Source organism: Mercenaria mercenaria, chromosome 8 (assembly GCF_021730395.1).
Source record: "Mercenaria mercenaria strain notata chromosome 8, MADL_Memer_1, whole genome shotgun sequence".
Classification (NCBI taxonomy): domain Eukaryota; kingdom Metazoa; phylum Mollusca; class Bivalvia; order Venerida; family Veneridae; genus Mercenaria; species Mercenaria mercenaria.
Genome location: NC_069368.1, coordinates 78928497 through 78948266, shown reverse-complemented (window position 1 = coordinate 78948266; position 19770 = coordinate 78928497). Strand labels below are relative to the sequence as shown.

The following is a 19770-nucleotide window of genomic DNA, read 5'->3' as shown; positions in this document are numbered from 1 at the left end:
GAAACCGTTAGCAAACAGCATGGATCCTGACCAGACTGTGTGGATGCGCAGGCTGGTCTGGATCCATGCTTGTTGCAAATGCACTATGTTGGTTTTCTCATGGTGCAGCTCATATAACATATTTTTTCAAAAAAAAGGCAGACCAAATTCTTTGGATAGGTGGTTTTGCAAAATGTTTTAGTCTGTCATTATGTAGAAGATCTGTCTTCATGACTTACTCAACACAGCAGCGTGAAACTCTCTCTGCATGAAAATGATGACACTGCCAAATGTTATTATAAACAATATACTAGGACTGGGGCAATTTCAAAAAAATAGAATCAAACCGGTTAATCGACCGCCAATATGGAAGTACTCCTTTCTTCTCTGACGACCTTATTTAGGTACTTCCAGCAGCTGACTTCAAATTCATTAGGAACTTACAGACTTTATTGTTTGTTAACTGTCATACTTCGCTGAATTTTACCATTCAACTTTGTTAAAATATCACGACACGCATATCGGGGAATACTCATGTAAAAATAAAGATACTGATTGTAGGATGCTTATTGTTTGAAGGTGATATTCGGTTTCAGTTTCAGTTTTGCCCACTAATCAAATCGGATCTGATTAACCGAGCAATTGTCCCAGCCCTACAATAGACCATAAGGCTGACATTTAATTTATGATGGTTTTTCTTTGTAACTGTTTCCTACATCTTGAAATGCACTTTTCTTTCGTACAGATTTTTCTCTAGAAGAAAATGCGCACAAAATGAAGAAATATACAAATAAAATAAACATAAATAATTATACATTTTTATGCAATTAGGGTTTTTTTTGCAAGAGAAACCACTGATCTTATTGCAAGTAAAGTTAAGATTTTACATTCTCTGCCTTACATCTACATGCAGATGTCATAAATAATTCAAACGTACCTTCAGGTAGAAGTGTGTCAGGGTCAGGACCAAAACCAGTTTCTGCTATACACAAAGTCCTGTATTCCCCTGAAATGAAGAAAAAATGTGCCCTAAAACATCAGTTTACACAGAAAATTGTCCATTCAAAAAATTACATAAAAAACTAAAAACTTTTTGAGCCATATTTTTATGGCTGTTTCTATATGTGAAAAAAACAACAGAAAAATTTCATAACAAATCCAGGTAGACACTGGCAACAGTAATCTTAGTTGAAACAATGTACAGACTTCTTACTGTATTTTATATGATACTGTAATAAATATCAATAATAGAGCACTTACTTGTACCATTTCTTGGACAGAGATCACAGTATCCACTTAACTCTCCCCAGCCTTTACCAACTGAACAACAACATGTTGCCCGGGTAACATCATTTGCTATCACCTTGCTACATCGTCCAGATCGTCTCTGCTGTCTTACATCAAGGTAACAAAAACCACGCCTATCATCTACAAAATACACATTCTAGTCTCATTAAAATAATGCCTTTTCAAAGCCAAATTGCCATAACTGTATAAGGTTATATTATTACACAAACAAGGCAAATATATTCCATATATATTAAGGCCACAATTTACACCAACAGGCTTTCCGGTGTTTCAGTCATACAACATATGGGTCACTAACAAAAAAATTTTAAAGTCTGAAAAAATTACCACTGATATCACGTCTTTACTAATATTTTCTTGTTTCCATGCTAAAGTCAAATATCCTAAAAAGACAGGAAAGCTAAAATCCAACAAGCTATGTATGATATAAAGTGTAAATATTGCCAGTGTAAAGTGTACACACCATTTGCTGTGAGGGAAAAGGAATCTGAAGTAGAAGTATTCTAACTATACGTACCTATACATCCTGTCCCTGACGGGTTCAGAACAAAGTTTGGTGGACATTCACAGGTATAACTTCCTATACTGTTTATACAGTTCCCATACAGACAATTCTCTGGGTTATCACATTCATTTATATCTGTGAAATATAAAAATTAATAAATGGAGGGCTGAATAGAAAACCGGCATCATAACTCACTGAATTTAAAGGAAAAGTTAAGTTTCAATATATGAGACAGTAATCTACCCATATACACAGCTGTAAGAAGACACCAGGATGAAACAAAGTTTTTACTCAAACCATTAGAACTTCATATTCCCTGCTAAAAACAGACTTAGCGATCTTCAGTTAGTACCATTCAATTTCAATAACTAATAATATATCCAGTAATTCTGGAAGAGGCTACATTAGGTTTTGTAACTGTTACAATATATAACCAGTTTCACATGAAAATGTGTTGTACAAATAAGTCAAATTTAAAAAAAAGAGGCTCTGTGAAAAGTGTTAAACTTTCTCATATCAAAACATATGCCAATACTTGACACTAGATCTCATTGAAATGACATACACAGTTCAAACCAAACATATTCTAGATTAGTTTTTATATCATATTTAGGTCAAGGTCAACTGTACTGTTGCTAAGTAAGGATACAAGCATAAAAAGACAAGTTTTCAGTAACCTGTGCAGTTTCCTCCTGTAGCATCTGGCTTGTACCCCTGTCTGCAGTTGCACTGGAATGATCCATCTAGGTTCTCACATACACCATTCACACACAAGTTAGGGAACATCACACACTCGTTGATATCTGAAATATTAAACCATGTCAAGAATCTTATTTCATCTACTTTCCTTATCAATACAGAAACATTCATAATAAATTTATTAATCCACTGCTATTTACATTTTCCCTATAATTCATATTCGAATGTGTCAATACTTTTTACGAAGGGAGGATGGAAACCAAATTTTCTTTTTTAGCACTTATTTCTCCCCACCCTTTACCAACTGAACAACAGCAGTCACTTGGTTAACATCAATTGTAACCAAGACAGATTATGAAGGTAACCATCCATATCTTCTGCAATAAACATGGTAAGTATGTCTTGGACACCTTCCATTTACTTCCTGAGTAACTATGAAGATCCACTCATAATCAGACTGTTGAATGATTAAAGAGACTATGTTGTAGTAAACTGTAGCACAGACATAAACTAGAGCTGCTTTTGAGAAAAGCGCATGTCTCCCACAACCACCTTATCATCTAGATTGGTATTTCTTCTCCATTATGTATCTGAGACAACCATGCACCAAGACCTGTATCACTGGCATCAGTATTTTTGGTAATTCAAGGGCCAAAATTCTGAAGTGCCTGGGCCAATTTGGCTAGTTATCAAACTTGGCCGAGGACTTATTGGCAAACACATTTTGTTCAAGTTTGGTGAAGATCAGATGAGAACTGTTCGACTTAGAGTGCGGACAAGATTTGTGACAGACAGACACACACACAGACAGGAGTAAATCAATTTGTCTCCCACCACAGTAGTGTGGAGACATAAATACTTGAGAACCATCAGCCTTTGAAAAAAATTTGCTAAATCTGGACCAGTCTAATTCAAAAGCATTCCTTGTCTAAGTGTCTTTCAAAATAAAGGTAGAAAAAAAATATGGCCAAAACATACCTTCGCATGCTTTCTCGTCTTCAGTGAGGGCAAAGCCCATGTCACATGTACATCTGAAACTGCCTGGTATATTGTAACATCTACCATGTTCACACAGGTCAGGGTTTAACGTACATTCATCTATATCTTTAAATAAATATTAAAAATTTGTGACTCAGCTATATGTAAAACATTTAATACAACTTAAAACCCATTATGACAAACTAAAACTGTGATAAAAAGGTCCTTTTTCTTCATTTCCTATCCTATATACAGAAAAATATCACAATCTTCAACAGAAGGATTGTATTATGTATATAAATTATCATTTTAAATGTTTTGATTTGTCTGTCAGTAAAACTAAGGAAGTTAAACTTTGAATATTCTGCGATAAACAACCATTAATGCCTGTACCATTGAGAGAACATTATGACATCATTTAAGATGTCACAGAACCCGATGACACCCAGATCATTACCATGAGGAAGAATGATAGGTCATATTAATATATCACTGAGAATGTTAGAATGAAAAATAAACATGGTCTTCTTTGGCTTTATCATCTGATATAAGACAGTTGAGATGTAAGATATTTCACCACTCGAGCTAATGCTTTCTTGGTTGAATTCATGTGCATCTGAACATTAAACCATGGTAAATCAGACATAAGCAAATGTCATGGTTACTTAATAAAGCTTATAAAAACAAGTGACCAAGTATCGCACTGGCAATACAGAAGTCCCCTACTGGTGAAAAAGCAATTTCACTTGACCTTCAATAGTGACCTTGACCACCACAACCATGGGTCATGTGCGCGACACATAGTCTAATCATGGGGAACATTTCTGTGTAGTACTAAAACAATCCTTCAATGCAATTGAAGTAATGGAGCAGAAACAAGTTTTTACCTGACCTTCAATAGTGACCATGACCTTTGACCGACAACCATGGGCCATGTGCGTGACACACAATCTAATCATGGGGAACATTTCTGTGTAGAACTAAAAAAAACATTCAATGCAATTAAAAGTAATGGAGCAGAAATTTTTTTTTACTTGACCTTGAACAGTGACCTTGACCTTTAACTGACAAGCATAGATCATGCCTTGACACATTGTCTCATCATGGGGAATGTTTGTGTGTAGCACTAAGATAATCCACTGATGCATATAAAAGTTATGGAGCAGAAACAATTTTTACTTGACCTTCAACAGTGATCTTGACCTTTGACCTACAAGCATCAGTTATGTATGTGCATAATCTACATATTACCCTCTATACACACACCAAGTTTCATGAACCTAGCTTGAATTCTTTTGGAGTTATCGCAGGATCCAGATTTGCAGACAGACAGACGGACATTCCTACATATGTGCATTTATGTGGCTACTCTTTTGTTCTCTCTATTGTTCTTTTAGCCATGTGAAAGAAAAATAGCCACATAAAAGCATTACGTCATGAATGACATCAAAGAAAAAGTACAGTTACCTATTGTTCCTATAGCCACCTAAGTATGCAAATGTTGGCTCTGACAGATGGATGGATGGAGGGCATTCCTACAATCCTCTCCGGTGTTCCACCGGTAGGGGACTAATAAAACAAGTGAATGAAGTATTGCCATGCAATACAAGGTCCCCTACTGGAAGGCACCTAATTTTCTCTACTGCAGTAAAACATAATGAACTGATATCTCTCAATGATGTATGAACAATATTGTACTATATATACAATATGCTATAACAAAGCACTTGGATTAAAATTTGCATATATAAAAACCTACAGTTGTTTTCATAAGGAATATTTTTGGCCAAGTATAAAAAAGATATCATATAAGTTATTTATATTAACAACAAAGGGAAATTAATCCTTAAAAAAAAAAAAAACAAAAAAAAAATATATATATAATGTAAGTCGACAAGGAACTCTTTACCAGGTAGAGATAGGTCAAAATACACATAAAAATTGAATGTAACATGCATGTTGTACCAAAGAAAAGTGGTCTCGATTTTTTCCTATGGCCAGTAATAAACAAGAGGGCCATGAAGGCCCTGTATCGCTCACCTGACCTATTGACCTAAAGATCATCAAGATCAACATTCTGACCAAGTTTCATTAAGATATGGTCATAAATGTAGCCTCTAAAGTGTTAACTAGCTTTTCCTTTGATTTGACCCGGTGACCTAGTTTTTGCCCCCACATGACCCAGATTCGAACTTGACCTAAAGATCATCAAGATTAACATTCTGATTAAGTTTCATGAAGATACAGTCATAAATCTGGCCTCTAGAGTCTTAACAAGCTTTTCCTTTGATTTGACCTAGTGACCTAGTTTTTTAACACACCTGACCCAGATTTAAACTTGACCTATAGATCATCAAGATTAACATTCTGACCAAGTTTCATTAAGATATGGTCATAAATGTGGCCTCTAAAGTGTTAACTATTCCTTTTATTTGACCCCCGTGACCTAGTTTTTGACCCGACATGACCCAGATTCGAACTTGAACTAAAGACCATCAAGTTTAACATTCTGACTAAGTTTCATGAAGATATAGTCAAAAATGTGGCCTCTAGAGTGTTAACAAGCTTTTCCTTTGATATGACCTAGTGACCTAGTTTTTGACTCCATCTGACCCAGATTTAAACTTGACCTAAAGATTACCAAGATTAACATTCTGACCAAGTTTCATTAAGATATGGTCATAAACGTGGCCTCTACAGTGTTAATTAGCTTTTCCTTTGATTTGACCCGGTGACCTAGTTTTTGACCCGACATGACCCAGATTCAAAATTGCCCTAAAGATAATCAAGTTTAACATTCTGACTAAGTTTCATGAAGATATAGTCATAAATGTGGCCTCTAGAGTGTTAACAAGCTTTTCCTTTGATATGACCTAGTGACCTAGTTTTTGACCCCACCTAACCCAGATTTGAACTTGAGCTATAGATCATCAAGATTTGACCAAGTTTCATTAAGGTATGGTCATAAATGTGGCCTCTAGTGTAAACTAGCTTTTCATTTGATTTGGCTTGGTGACCTAGTTTTTTATCCTACATGACCCAGATTCAAACTGGACCGTAAGATCATCAATATTAACAATCTGACCAAGTTTCATGAAGATACAGTCATAAATGCGGCTTCAACAGTGTTAACAAGCTTTTCCTTTGATTTGACCTGGTGACCTAGTTTATGATCCCAGATAACCAAATATCGAACTCGTCCAAGATTTTATTAAGGGTAACATTCTGACCAAGTTTCATTAAGATTGGGCCAAAAATGTGACCTCTAGAGTGTTAACAAGCTTTTTCTTTGATTTGACCTGGTGACCTAGTTTTTGACCCCAGATGACCCAATATCGAACTCATCCAAGATTTTATTAAGGGTAACATTCTGACCAAGTTTCATTAAGATTGGGCCAAAAATGTGACCTCTAGAGTGTTAACAAGCTTTTTCTTTGATTTGACCTGGTGACCTAGTTTTTGACCCCAGATGACTTAATATCGAACTCGTCCAAGATTTTATTGAGGGTAACATTCTGACCAAGTTTCATTAAGATTGGGCCAAAAATGTGACCTCTAGAGTGTTAACAAGCTTTTCCTTTGATTTGACCTGATGACCTAGTTTTTGACCCCAGATGACCCAATATCGAACTCGTCCAAGATTTTATTGAGGGTAACATTCTGACCAAGTTTCATTAAGATTGGGTCAAAAATGTGACCTCTAGAGTGTTAACAGTCAAATTGTTGACGACGGACGGACGGACGGACGACGACGGACGCCGGACACAGGGTGATCACTAAAGCTCACCTTTGAGCACTTCGTGCTCAGGTGAGCTAAAAAGTTACAATATAATTTGTTTATAGTAACAACAAAGGGACCTAATTCTAAAAACAAGGGTGGTGCCTCATGGTGATGAACATTTGTGCCAAGTTACATCAAAATCCCTCCATGCATGAAGAAGAAATGCTCCGGACAAAGTCATTCTTGAATTTGACCTTTGACCTCTATGTATGACCTTGACCTTAGACCTAGGGCCCGGGTTTTGTGCATGACATGTTGTCTCATCCAGGGGAATATTAGTGCCAACTGATATTCAAATCCTGTTTTGCATGACAAAGTTATAGACTGGACAGGAAAAAAATCCTATTGACTTTTGATCTCAAAGTGTGACCTTGACCTTTAAGCTAGGGTTCTAGTTTTATGCATGACACATCGTCTCATCAATGGGAACATTTATGCCAAGTAATATTGTAATCCCTTGATGGATGACAGAGATCTGGACCGGACAGGAAAAAAACCCAATTGACCTTTGACCTCCAATTGTGACCTTGACCTTTGAGCTAGGGGTCCCGGTTTTGTGCATGACATGTTGTCTCATCATGGGAAACATTTGTGCCAAATAATATCAAAATCCCTTCATGGATGGCAGAGTTATGGACCGGACAGGAAAAAAGCCCTGTTGACATTTGACACCCAATTGTGACCTTGACCTTTGAGCAAGGGATCCGGGATTTGCGCATGACTCGTCGTCTCATCATGGCCAATTGATATTAAAATCCCTTAATGAATGACAGAGTTATGGACTGGACACGAAACAGACCCTGTTCATGCCATGTTAACATTTGATTGCTAAGTGTGACCATGACCTTTGAGCTAGGGTTCTGAAAGTTGTGCATGACACATCGTCTTATTATGAGGAAAAGCACATTCCTATAGTCCCCAAAACTGGTTTTCAACCAGTAGGGGACTAATAATATATATAAGATCATATCTGATGCAGTATTAATACACGTTGAATTTTCTAACTGGACCCTTTGTATTTCAAGTATCTTGTAATATCTTGTTAGTTAACTATACAATCATAACAAGAGGGCCATGATGGCCCTATATCGCTCACCTGTTATCATTGCACTTGAAGACAAGAAGGTCCTCAGAAAAAATATCTAAGTCCAAAGTACAGGAAGTACAAAGGGAAGAAATTTAGCCAAAAAGAAAAAAAAATTCTTACAAGGTATAGGTATGTCAAAATACACCTAAACATTGGAGGTACCATCCATGTTGTACCACAGAAGAGTGGTCTCGGTTTTTCCCTACGGCCAATAATAAAAAAGTTACTAAAAATAAGCTATTTATAGTAACGTAAAATTGAAGTAATTAAAAAAAAAATTGTAAGTGAACAAAAGAAGGATCTGCCAAATAAATCTGTTGACATAAATAAAATTTCAGATCAGTATCTTCATTAGTTACGGAGATATACCCATTCTAATTTGAAATAAAGGGAGGTAATTTGACGTAAAATCAGTCCATAGTTATCTACCCTGATTGTCTCAGTCCAACTAATAACAATAATGAAATTTCAAATAAGTCCTGTAAGTACTTACTGATATAAATCCATTCTGATTACAATCAGGGGAGGTAATAAGATATCAAAGGCCTGAATGGCCTGAGTCGGCTAATGATTGATGTACTGACAGTATAGTCTACCAGTTTCAGTTTGTTTTTAGTTTTTTTTCTTAAAATTTCATAACACAGCTCGATATTTACCCAAAATATTATATCCGGATACGATTACACTTTTCTCCAGTTTGAACAATATATTTTACAAATTGTGATGATACGAAGACATTTAGCAGCAATTGGCAGTATCTGACATTGAAGTTTACGGTTAAATTACCTCTTATTTAAATCTTTTCATAAAAAAGTTGTTTCATTTCGCAAAACATAGACGATCTACTTTCGATTTCAAAAACTACAGGAAAATACAATTTAATGTTTCGCCGATTTGTTTATTTCTCGAAAAATAAGAATTAAAGTCATTTTTAATATCTGTAGTAACTAAACAAACCAGTAAGAGCTTCTTCTTCCGATAATTTATCCGTTTACTGACTGCAAAATTCATGTGTGTGTGTAGAAACCCACGCAAAGTTTATAGAAATCATACGATGCGTGTATACGTTCAATGTGGGAGAATTAAGGCTGATCGGGATCGGCTATGTTACCTAACGCATCCAGATGATTCAGATTTTGTTTTTAAAAAAGCATTGTGTGCATTTCTGTAATTTTATATACGTTTAGAAATTATTAGACATGCGTATTTGCATTATTTCTATACGTAATTTACGCTAATACGCATCTTATCTGGAGCCCTGTGGAACTATTTTTTGTCTTTCGCTGGATGTTACGCAAGCTTTGTAAGCCTGCGCAATTCATAAAATGCACATTTATGCTTAATGAGTTACATTCGAGTATTGCACAATTACAAGTCATAAATATGACAGATTACATCGTATATTGGTCATAGCAAAGGGAATTCACGCAACTTAATTTCATTCTTGCAGTGAACTGTTTGAAGTTTGAGAAATCTAATGGAACTACATCGCTTCACTGTGTTATTTGGTCCATTTAGACTTAGAGAATCGCTGGATAGCAAGGACTCGTCAAAACGATTACATCGTTTAGCCGACTCAATAAAATAACTCTGGAACCTACAATTGGATCTGATTTGTCATGAAATCCAAGATTTATTGTTGTTGAAGATATCTTGGAAGTTTGTATCAAATAAACCATAAATGAAGTCTCTGCATGGCTGCAAAAGCCAAAATAGCCAATTTTGGACATTTCAGGGGCCATAACTCTGGAACCCATGAAGGAATCTGGCCAGCTCAAGAAAGGAAGGAAGATCTTGTGGTGATACAAGTTTTGTGCAAGTTTGGTTAAAATCAAATCATAAATGAAGCTGCTATTGTGCAGACAAGGTCAAAATAGCTAATTTTGGCCCTTTCAGGGGCCATAACTCTGGAACCCATTATGGGATCTGGCCGGTTTAAGAAAGGAACCGAGATCTTATGGTGACACAAGTTTTGTGCAAGTTTGATTAAATTCAAATCATAAATGAAGCTGCTATTGTGCAGATAAGGTCAAAATAGCTAATTCTGGCCCTTTCAGGGGCCATCACTCTGGAACCCATAATGGAATCTTGCCAGTTCAAGAAAGGAACCGAGATCTTATGATGATACAAGTTGTATGCAAGTTTGGTTAAAATAAAATCATAAATGAAGCTGCTATTGTGCAGACAAGGTCAAAATAGCTAATTCTGGCCCTTTCAGGGGCCATAACTCTGGAACCCATAATGGAATCTGGCCAGTTCAAGAAAGGAACCAAGATCTTATAGTGATACAAGTTGTGTGCCAGTTTGGTAAAAATCAAATCATAAATAAAGCTGCTATTGTGCAGACAAGGTCAAAATAGCTAATTTTGGCCCTTTCAGGGGCCATAACTCTGAAACCCATAATGGGATCTGGCCAGTTCAAGAAAGGAACCGTGATCTTATGGTGATACAAGTTGTGTGCAAGTTTGGTTAAAATAAAATCATAAATAAAACCACTATCGTGCAGACAAGAAATTGTTGACGCACGGACTGACGACGGACAACGGACGAAGGGTGATCACAAAAGCTCACCTTGTCACTATGTGACAGGTGAGCTAAAAACATCTTTGTTTCAACCAACCATCTGCAATGAATGTGAACACCTACAGTAATGATGCAATTTTTTTCTTGTTTGGTTATAAACGTTTCCATTAAAAGACTGGCTCTCAAATAAAACTGATCAAAATACATATACAGAATATACATATATGTTATCCAATGATGTACGTACCTTGACATCTAAATCCATCGCCTGTAAAACCTTCACCACAGACACAAGAGAAACTACCAGGAACATCAATACACACGGCCTCTGCTGCACATACCCGGCCTCTTCTACACTCATTGATATCTGTTAAAATAACAAATGCATGTATATAATACAAATAACTTTTTATTTGATTCAAAGTACATGCATGCAAGTTAATTCTTATTAAAGCATATTAGCACTGATACTTAGCCCACCCTATTCATTTTCACTTAATAGTTATACCTAATTTGAACTTTCCCACTGCTACATCCAACAGATGCTTTGCCACAAAGATTCCTTTTAAAGAGAAGTTACAAAAACAGTAATTTACCCAAATATGTATTACTGATAATGCGAGATATTTAGTATTTTCTTTTGGCTTGCCATCATTTTCATGGCTACCATCACCAACTTTGAAACTGGTCACGTGCCACTGAATATAACCTTATTTTACCCTATAACAGAATTTTCTATCCCCAATTGTACATGTTATATTCCTTACATAACGTAAGTTATTACCTCTACAGGAGAATCCATCACCTTCAAAACCAGCTTTACAGTCACATTTATATGTTCCCTGTGTGTTATAACAGTATGCATCTTCAGCACAGAGATCTTCCCCTGTCTTACATTCATCTATGTCTGAAAAATTAATGTCATTGTAAAAACACAAACATGTTACTCCCTGAAAATGTAGTGACTTGAAATATTGATACCGTAAACTTGTTACTGTATTCATGAAATAGTGACAATATAAAAATTTTAACATGAAATTTGAGTTATAACATTTGTGTGTCATTTGTTGTACTGACAGAAAATAGTGACTGCATGAAAAAGAAATGCCATAAAAATAAGGTATGTTATAAAATGAAATGGTACCATATATGTAATGACACAAAAAAGTGATGACAATTAGCATGATCACTAAATAACAAAAGATGAAGCAGTGATAACAAGAAATAGTAATTATGTGAAACAGTGGTACATGTACCATAAACTAAAGCCAGTTAAGAAACAGTAAAAATGAGAAACTGAAATGCAATGAAGTAGTGACAAGATGATATTCAGATATAGATGCTTAGGTACCGGGTATACTTTTTCAAATATACAAAATATGTTGTTATGTCTATAGTCTTTAGGGTAATGTCTAGATAATATGAAGATTTAGTAATAGTATATGAAAGCTGTTTACCTGTACACGTGTTAGACAAGTTCTGTACAGCATATCCGTTATCACATAAACATCTGTATGATCCATGTGTGTTCTCACATAGTCCACTTTCACATACCTTCCTTCTCTCTGAACACTCATCCACATCTGTTATAATGTAACATTTAAAATTTGTTATCATAAACTGACATTCAAACATGCTTTTACTGCATATAAAATCAAATCATCTATATCTCAGAGATTATATTAATTTTGAGGCATTTGAAGATAAAAGTATGACTTTATCAAAATTTAGGAGCAACTCAGTAAAAAATACCTGTATGTCTTCTACAGACATGAAGTCTGAATAGTGGTAAATAAATAACTGCAAGCAATCTACCTACGGTGTTTGAGAGCTAAGGTAACAGTGTAAAGGTAACTGAGTGTATGTTCGGTCTCTCATAACAAACAGTGAAAAAGCAAATGCATGTTCTGTTCTCCAAACATTATGATTATAAGTGGTGGTAATAAGCTGACTGACTGGATACTAATTTCATCTGCAAATTCAATATGAGCCATGCCATGGGAAAACCAACATAGTGGGTATGCGACCAGCATGGATCCAGACCAGCCTGCGCATCCGCGCAGTCTGGTCAGGATCCATGCTGTTCGCTAACAGTTTCTCCAATTCCAATAGGCTTTAAAAGCGAACAGCATGGAGCCTGACCAGACTGCGCGGATGCGCAGGCTGGTCTGGATCCATGCTGGTCGCATACCCACTATGTTGGTTTTCTCATGGCACGGCTCATATGTTGACAAACAAACCCTAAAACAAAAGTTTTCATCTCCTGACCACAAGAAAGAAACCTGTAAAGCATGACTGCTTTTGGCAAAGCCTTCTCCTGTTCAGGATATGGAACAATTTGCTCTTCTAACTCACTGAAAACTATAGTGGGATAATCAATTGTAGTGTGAGATACCTTGAGATCTAGGAATAGGCACCTACCAATACACTGTTTGAGATCCTCTGAAGGCCTCAGACCGCCAACACATGTACATCTGTATCCCCCTGGTATATTGGTACATTTTCCACCATTGCAAGTCTCTGAGTCATCCCTGCATTCATCAAAATCTGGAAATATTTCACTATATGTAGATTCCAAGTTTGCACATTTAGACTAAATTTGAAATATGATGTTTAAAGCCAATTTGGTTGGAGGTGCTTCAAGGATTAATCCTACATGCTCCTTCTACCCATCTAATATCAAAGATAACAAGATCAATAGTACACATAGCACAACTGAGAGTCATAATTCACAGTCTAAATTATCATTTATAACATCCAGTCTAACACAACCTGATTTTTGTCATAATAAACAAAGAAGATTGAAAGTTTGATATTATAAGCTGATAAAATCATTCTTCATACATCAAAATTATTATATCATAGCATCAAAGGTCAGAGTGAAAATGAATACAATACAAAGCAGGCAAATATTTCTTGGATGGCATCAAGGATGTAGACTGAAACCTTTGACAAATTGTTCAGATGCATATCATAATATCATTGTGGCTGCACCCTCATTATATGATTCCCTCACATCTGAACTGCAGTGATTTTATTTTGGTGGAGGGTCACCCAAGGAACATCTGTGTAAAACTAATTTGATTTCAGGCCAGCAATTTCAGAGGAAATGTTTAAAGTTGTCTATATAGCCATTTAGAGAAAACTAGCTGCTTCCTCAGGCAGCCATGTTTTTTAATGTGCCCAGGTAAGCAACAAGAGCTGTCAGTGGACAGCGCGCTCGACTATTCTCAGTGCTCGATAGTATAATATAAGCTATGAGTAAAACATTAACGTTACAATAAGCATATTCTAAGTCGAAAAGGGGCCATAATTCAGTCAAAATGCTTGATAGAGTTGCCTCCTCCTTTTTACAGACTAAGGTCATGATTGTAAACAAGTATGCAAAATATGAAAGCAATATCTCAATGGACTTTGCAAATGTTTGGGGTGGTACGCAAACTTTAACATTTATTCTTAGTCGAAAAGGGGCCATAATTCAGTCAAAATGCTTGATAGAGTTGTCTCCTCCTTTTTACAGACTGGGGTCATGATAGTAAACAAGTATGCAAAATATGAAAGCAATATCTCAATGGACTTTGAAAATATTTGGGGTGGTACGCAAACTTTAACATTTATTCTAAGTTGAAAAGGGGCCATAATTCAGTCAAAATGCTTGATAGAGTTGCCTCCTCATTTTTACAGACTGGGGTCATGATGGTAAACAAGTATGCAAAATATGAAAGCAATATCTCAATGGACTTTGCAAATGTTTGGGGTGGTACGCAAACTTTAACATTTATTCTTAGTCGAAAAGGGGCCATAATTCAGTCAAAATGCTTCATAGAGTTGCCTCCTCCTTTTTACAGACTGGGGTCATGATGGTAAACAAGTATGCAAAATATGAAAGCAATATCTCAATGGACTTTGAAAATATTTAGGGTGGTATGCAAACTTTAACATTTGTGTGACGCTCATGCCGACGCCAGGGCGAGTAGAATAGCTCCCCTATTCTTCGAATAGTTGAGCTAAAAACTGTTTAGAATTTTATTTGTTACTGTTCATGTTTCTTTTCCAAAGCCGGGTAACAAAGGGTCTGAATATGATTCCTTAAATTGTGTTGTGTGCTGGGTTTGATGACAAGTTTTACATAATTATACAGTTGTCGAGTAAGTGAGTGAGTGAGTCTGGTTTTACGGCGAATCGACACAAAATGGTCATATATCGCCGAAGTTGTCGAGTAAAGAAGTCTATATGTCTGTTAGCAATGTACCTTGACAGGATCGTCCATCAGGCTGAAGTATAAATCCCATCTCACATCCACATGTAAAGCTTCCAGGTGAATTGATACACAGCGATTGACAACCTCCATTCCGCTCCGAGCATTCATCTATATCTATTATGGAAGAGATATTTTTCATAAATTCAAAATAGTTGAAACTCATTAATTAATTTAACTCAAACTCAAATTAAGCCAATTCTAATGACTCTGCAAGACATGAAACAGAAATATCACCAGTTAGTAACCAAATCCCATTTAGTTGAGTGATTTTGCCAGATGATCAGAGCTAGTCTTTGTGTAACGTGTTATGTATCACTGGATTTCTTTGAGAAAAACTTAATGTACAAATGGACAGTGCAATTTCTATATGCCACACTTCTGGGGTATAAAGTTATTGAATATAATGATGAATAACAATACAATAACAATCTCAACAAAATGCTACGAAAGCAAAGCTTTCGCAACATTAAATTTTCTTAAAGTTTCACCTGAAATCAATAAGCAAGAAACACTGTAGTTCTGTTATTATAAAAAATCTTGTATAAATAATAAAGAATTTTTTTTTTCAAGAATAGTTTTGTTGGCAGGGAATCACTGAACTTTCATCATAAAGAATACATTTTGCAAGTTTTAAGACTGTTTCATTTAACAATAATATCATGTTTATAGCTATGTTATACTAACCAAGACAAGTAGTTCTCAGAGTATTTGGTCTGAAACCCTGACTACATGTACACTGGTAACCACCCATGAAATTCTCACAGTAACCATGGGAACAGATACTGCTGCTGGCGGAACATTCATCCACATCTAAAAATATATATATAAGCCACATGAAAAATGCAAATATTCATGTTAAAAGAAAATCCTATAAGTATCAGTCTGTTACCTTGTTTATTTGTAGTATATAAAAGTCAAGTAGAGCTCCTGTATTTATATTAAGCAAACATACCTCATCTTCACATAATAACTAACAAGTTCCAACCAAACATGATAATGTAAGAAATATGAATATATTTAATGAACAAATTGCCTCATAACTATAGAAGTCCAAAGACCTCCCTACAACCTGGGTAACATTTAGACCGTAACAGTTGTGTGAACAGCACATATGCCCACAATAGAAACAAAAATCAATGCAGAACACAAACACATTCAGGACAATATCATGTCTAAGAATGAACAATTTTAACAGTGACAGCTTTATATCATTCAAATGAAACATTTTCCTAAAATCTTACCATGACACTCTGTGCCGTCTGTTGAGAGTTCAAGCCCATCAGGACACTGACATCTGTAATCACCTTGCTCATTGATGCACGTCCCTCCACGACACAATGAAGGGTTCTCTGTACACTCATTTACATCTGTTTGTAAATAAATGAAAATGCAACAGTAATGTTTCTTCTCGCAAAACACAATGGAACAATTTATGAATCCGTAGTGTAAGCAACTTCTAATACTTCTGTTTCTAGGGGAGAGGTAATTTTCACATAGGAGAAGTAAATGTCACAGGGTACGAGTGTCATGTATTTTCTGTGTGCATTAAGTCAATAACTTTTATCAAAATAAACCAATAAAATTCCTTTTTATCTTATCTTAAAATCATGAAATCTACTGATTAAGTTCCAAATAACTTAGCCATTTTAAGTTGAAACCACAAACTTTTATACCTGTCCATTGAAATCAACTTCACAGTTTGCTTACATCTGAATGCTACAGATACTTACCTTAACCTCAGCTCTATGTACTATCAGTTAGACAGCTTTCTCCTGCTCTTAAGCTTTTTTAACAACAGTTTTACTTTGACAGGTAAATAAAAATTTAAAATGTATAGCATTCAAGATCACAGTGACAGCAGATACTCACCCATACACATCTGGTCCAACATGACAGCTACATGACCTTGGTTACATTCAGTGACAGCAGATACTTACCCATACACATCTGGTCCATCATGACAGCTACGTAACCTTGGTTACATTCACAGTGACAGCAGATACTTACCCATACACATCTGGTCCAACATGACAGCTACGTAACCTTGGTTACATTCACAGTGACAGCAGATACTTACCCATACACATATGGTCCAACATGACAGCCACGTAACCTTGGTTACATTCACAGTGACAGCAGATACTTACCCATACACATATGGTCCAACATGACAGCCACATAACCTTGGTTACATTCACAGTGACAGCAGATACTTACCCATACACATATGGTCCAACATGACAGCCACGTAACCTTGGTTACATTCACAGTGACAGCAGATACTTACCCATACACATCTGGTCCAACATGACAGCCACGTAACCTTGGTTACATTCACAGTGACAGCAGATACTTACCCATACACATCTGGTCCACCATGACAGCCACGTAACCTTGGTTACATTCACAGTGACAGCAGATACTTACCCATACACATCTGGTCCATCATGACAGCCATGTAACCTTGGTTACATTCACAGCGGAATGCTCCTGGAGTATTGACACATACACCATTTTCACAGATCCCGTAGGAGATTCTACATTCATCAATATCTTGAAAACAAAGAAAACAGATACTGTACAGTGGACAAATCACTATAAATTCATATTCATTGATATCTGTGAATTCTGCCTGTAGAAATTTTAGAAAAACTTGAAAGTTTCTAATCCTGCACCAGTTCAACTATTATCTTGAAACACACTGTGATTTTTGCCTGACATTCATGCTGCAATAACACAGTGTAAGAAACACTTTAAATAAAGCACAAAGTAATTATACAAAATATTGGAATTAGTTTTGCCCTGAATTACCATATTTTATTCAATGTGAATTTAAAAGCAATTACAGTATGTGATATACAGTACATTATTTAACGATTTCATACAACAGAAATGAAGTAAACCAATATAATAAGTTGTAGCTACCTGTACAGTTAAGTCCCCTTGCATCAAGAGCAAATCCCGGGTTACAAGTACATGTAAAACTACCAAGAGTGTTGCGGCAGTCACCATTCACACAAATACCAGGTATATCTTGACACTCATTGATATCAACAGGGAAATCAGGCCCAATAATCATTCCACCATCAATACATAGTGCTTCATATTCAACTGAAATAAACATTTATTAATATCAACAGGAAAATCAGGGTTATAGTTCTAATATAACCAAGTCCAAAAATGGCATAACTCAAAAAATGTGTATATAAAAGCTCCAAAAATATGCACACGCATTATAACCTGAAAAGTAATTAAAAGATATGGAAGTCAAGAAAACACGTGCAATGTCATTGCCTACTTCATGTTGATAAAGTAAACCAAGTTTCATTTGAATTGGATGAAAACTGTAGGAGGATTTGAGCACACAAGGTACAGATGGTTAGGTCCAGACATGGGGCATAACTCTCAAAATAATAATTGGAGATAAAAGTCCTGAAAATATGTAGATGTCCACTTCATGTTGATGATGTATATCAAGCTTTATTTTGAAATAGATGAAAACTGTATGAGGCATTGAGTACACAAGAAAGTGAGACAGATGGATGGATGGCCAGAAGAAATGGCAGACAGACTATATATATATAAACATATAGCATATAAATAGGGGTTATGTCCTGGACTTGAATCTCTTAGCCAAATCACAGTGATGGGCAGAAGTATTCATGTTTTTGGAAGATGAATAGTTCTAGGCATTATGTTACATGACTTTACATTAGAAGAGCACTTGGGTCCGAAATCATAAAATCAATTTGGAGACCATTCTTACAACTCCAGCCCCTGAACGGCTGATTCTGGTATCAATCTAGCAAGGCAGCAATCTAAGACTGGTCTCTATACTTGGATCTATAACCTTTGAACCTCAACTGCTTTTGCTAACATTAATAAAATCTGTAAACAGATCCTTTGGAAGCAAAGAATGCAAACAAGCAGAATAATAGCAGACTCAGTTTGATTGAGTCTGTTCATGAGAGATAATGAAAAATGCAATACCTCTCACGCCCCCTAGCATTGGCTTAAGCGGAATTCTATTATGCATCTACTGAATGAACTCCATCATCACAAAGGACCAGAAAATATAACAACACTGAGCCCAAGTAAGGGAAGACTTTTTACAGCAGCCACACGGCACTTAAAGATTGCTGTTGTGATAGTTAATAAAGCATAAAAGTCTTCAACATGGCATTAAACATACAAACACTTATAATAAAACCTACCAGAGCCTTTCACAGGGCATGGTTCACACTGCTGGCTCCAGGCTTTTCCCACTGAACAGCAGCACATTGAGCGGGTAAACATACCCTCCATTCCTTGATGACATCTACCACGACTGTACTCTAGATAACAACTGGATTTTCTTTTGTCTGTAAAGAAATATCAAACAACGTTTCAGAAACCCATAGGCAAAAAGATGTAATAAAGGACTAAGTAAAAGTATTTCACGAGATTGAGAAATAACATAAATACAGAATTCAAAATGATATCCATATATTAATTTTTATTTATGGTGCATATCTTGCGACATTTGGTACATTTCTTCATTTTGTTTTGTGTGTAACGCTGTTTTTCAACAGTACTTCAGTCATGTAACAGCGGGCAGTTAACCTAACCGGTGTTCCTGATTCTGTACCAGTACAAACCTGTTCTCTGCA

At 36.0% G+C, this 19770-nt stretch overlaps 1 protein-coding gene across 4 annotated transcripts in view; it reads right to left on the bottom strand.

Annotated features, from left to right (window-relative positions):
• The window catches only part of LOC123523264 (fibrillin-2-like), a 92614-nt gene that overhangs the window by 43749 nt on the left and 29095 nt on the right, over nucleotides 1-19770 (bottom strand). For all 4 annotated transcript variants that reach the window (XM_053550246.1, XM_053550247.1, XM_053550249.1 and 1 more), the window contains 15 exons: nucleotides 19336-19482; nucleotides 18047-18232; nucleotides 17549-17674; nucleotides 16363-16488; nucleotides 15806-15931; nucleotides 15113-15235; nucleotides 13282-13407; nucleotides 12318-12443; nucleotides 11645-11767; nucleotides 11108-11227; nucleotides 3470-3595; nucleotides 2470-2595; nucleotides 1805-1927; nucleotides 1240-1407; nucleotides 917-985 (listed from right to left, as the gene is read on the bottom strand). In XM_053550246.1, coding sequence (XP_053406221.1) covers nucleotides 917-985; nucleotides 1240-1407; nucleotides 1805-1927; nucleotides 2470-2595; nucleotides 3470-3595; nucleotides 11108-11227; nucleotides 11645-11767; nucleotides 12318-12443; nucleotides 13282-13407; nucleotides 15113-15235; nucleotides 15806-15931; nucleotides 16363-16488; nucleotides 17549-17674; nucleotides 18047-18232; nucleotides 19336-19482 — 1941 coding nt within the window. The remainder of the gene's footprint in view (nucleotides 1-916; nucleotides 986-1239; nucleotides 1408-1804; nucleotides 1928-2469; nucleotides 2596-3469; nucleotides 3596-11107; nucleotides 11228-11644; nucleotides 11768-12317; nucleotides 12444-13281; nucleotides 13408-15112; nucleotides 15236-15805; nucleotides 15932-16362; nucleotides 16489-17548; nucleotides 17675-18046; nucleotides 18233-19335; nucleotides 19483-19770) is intronic.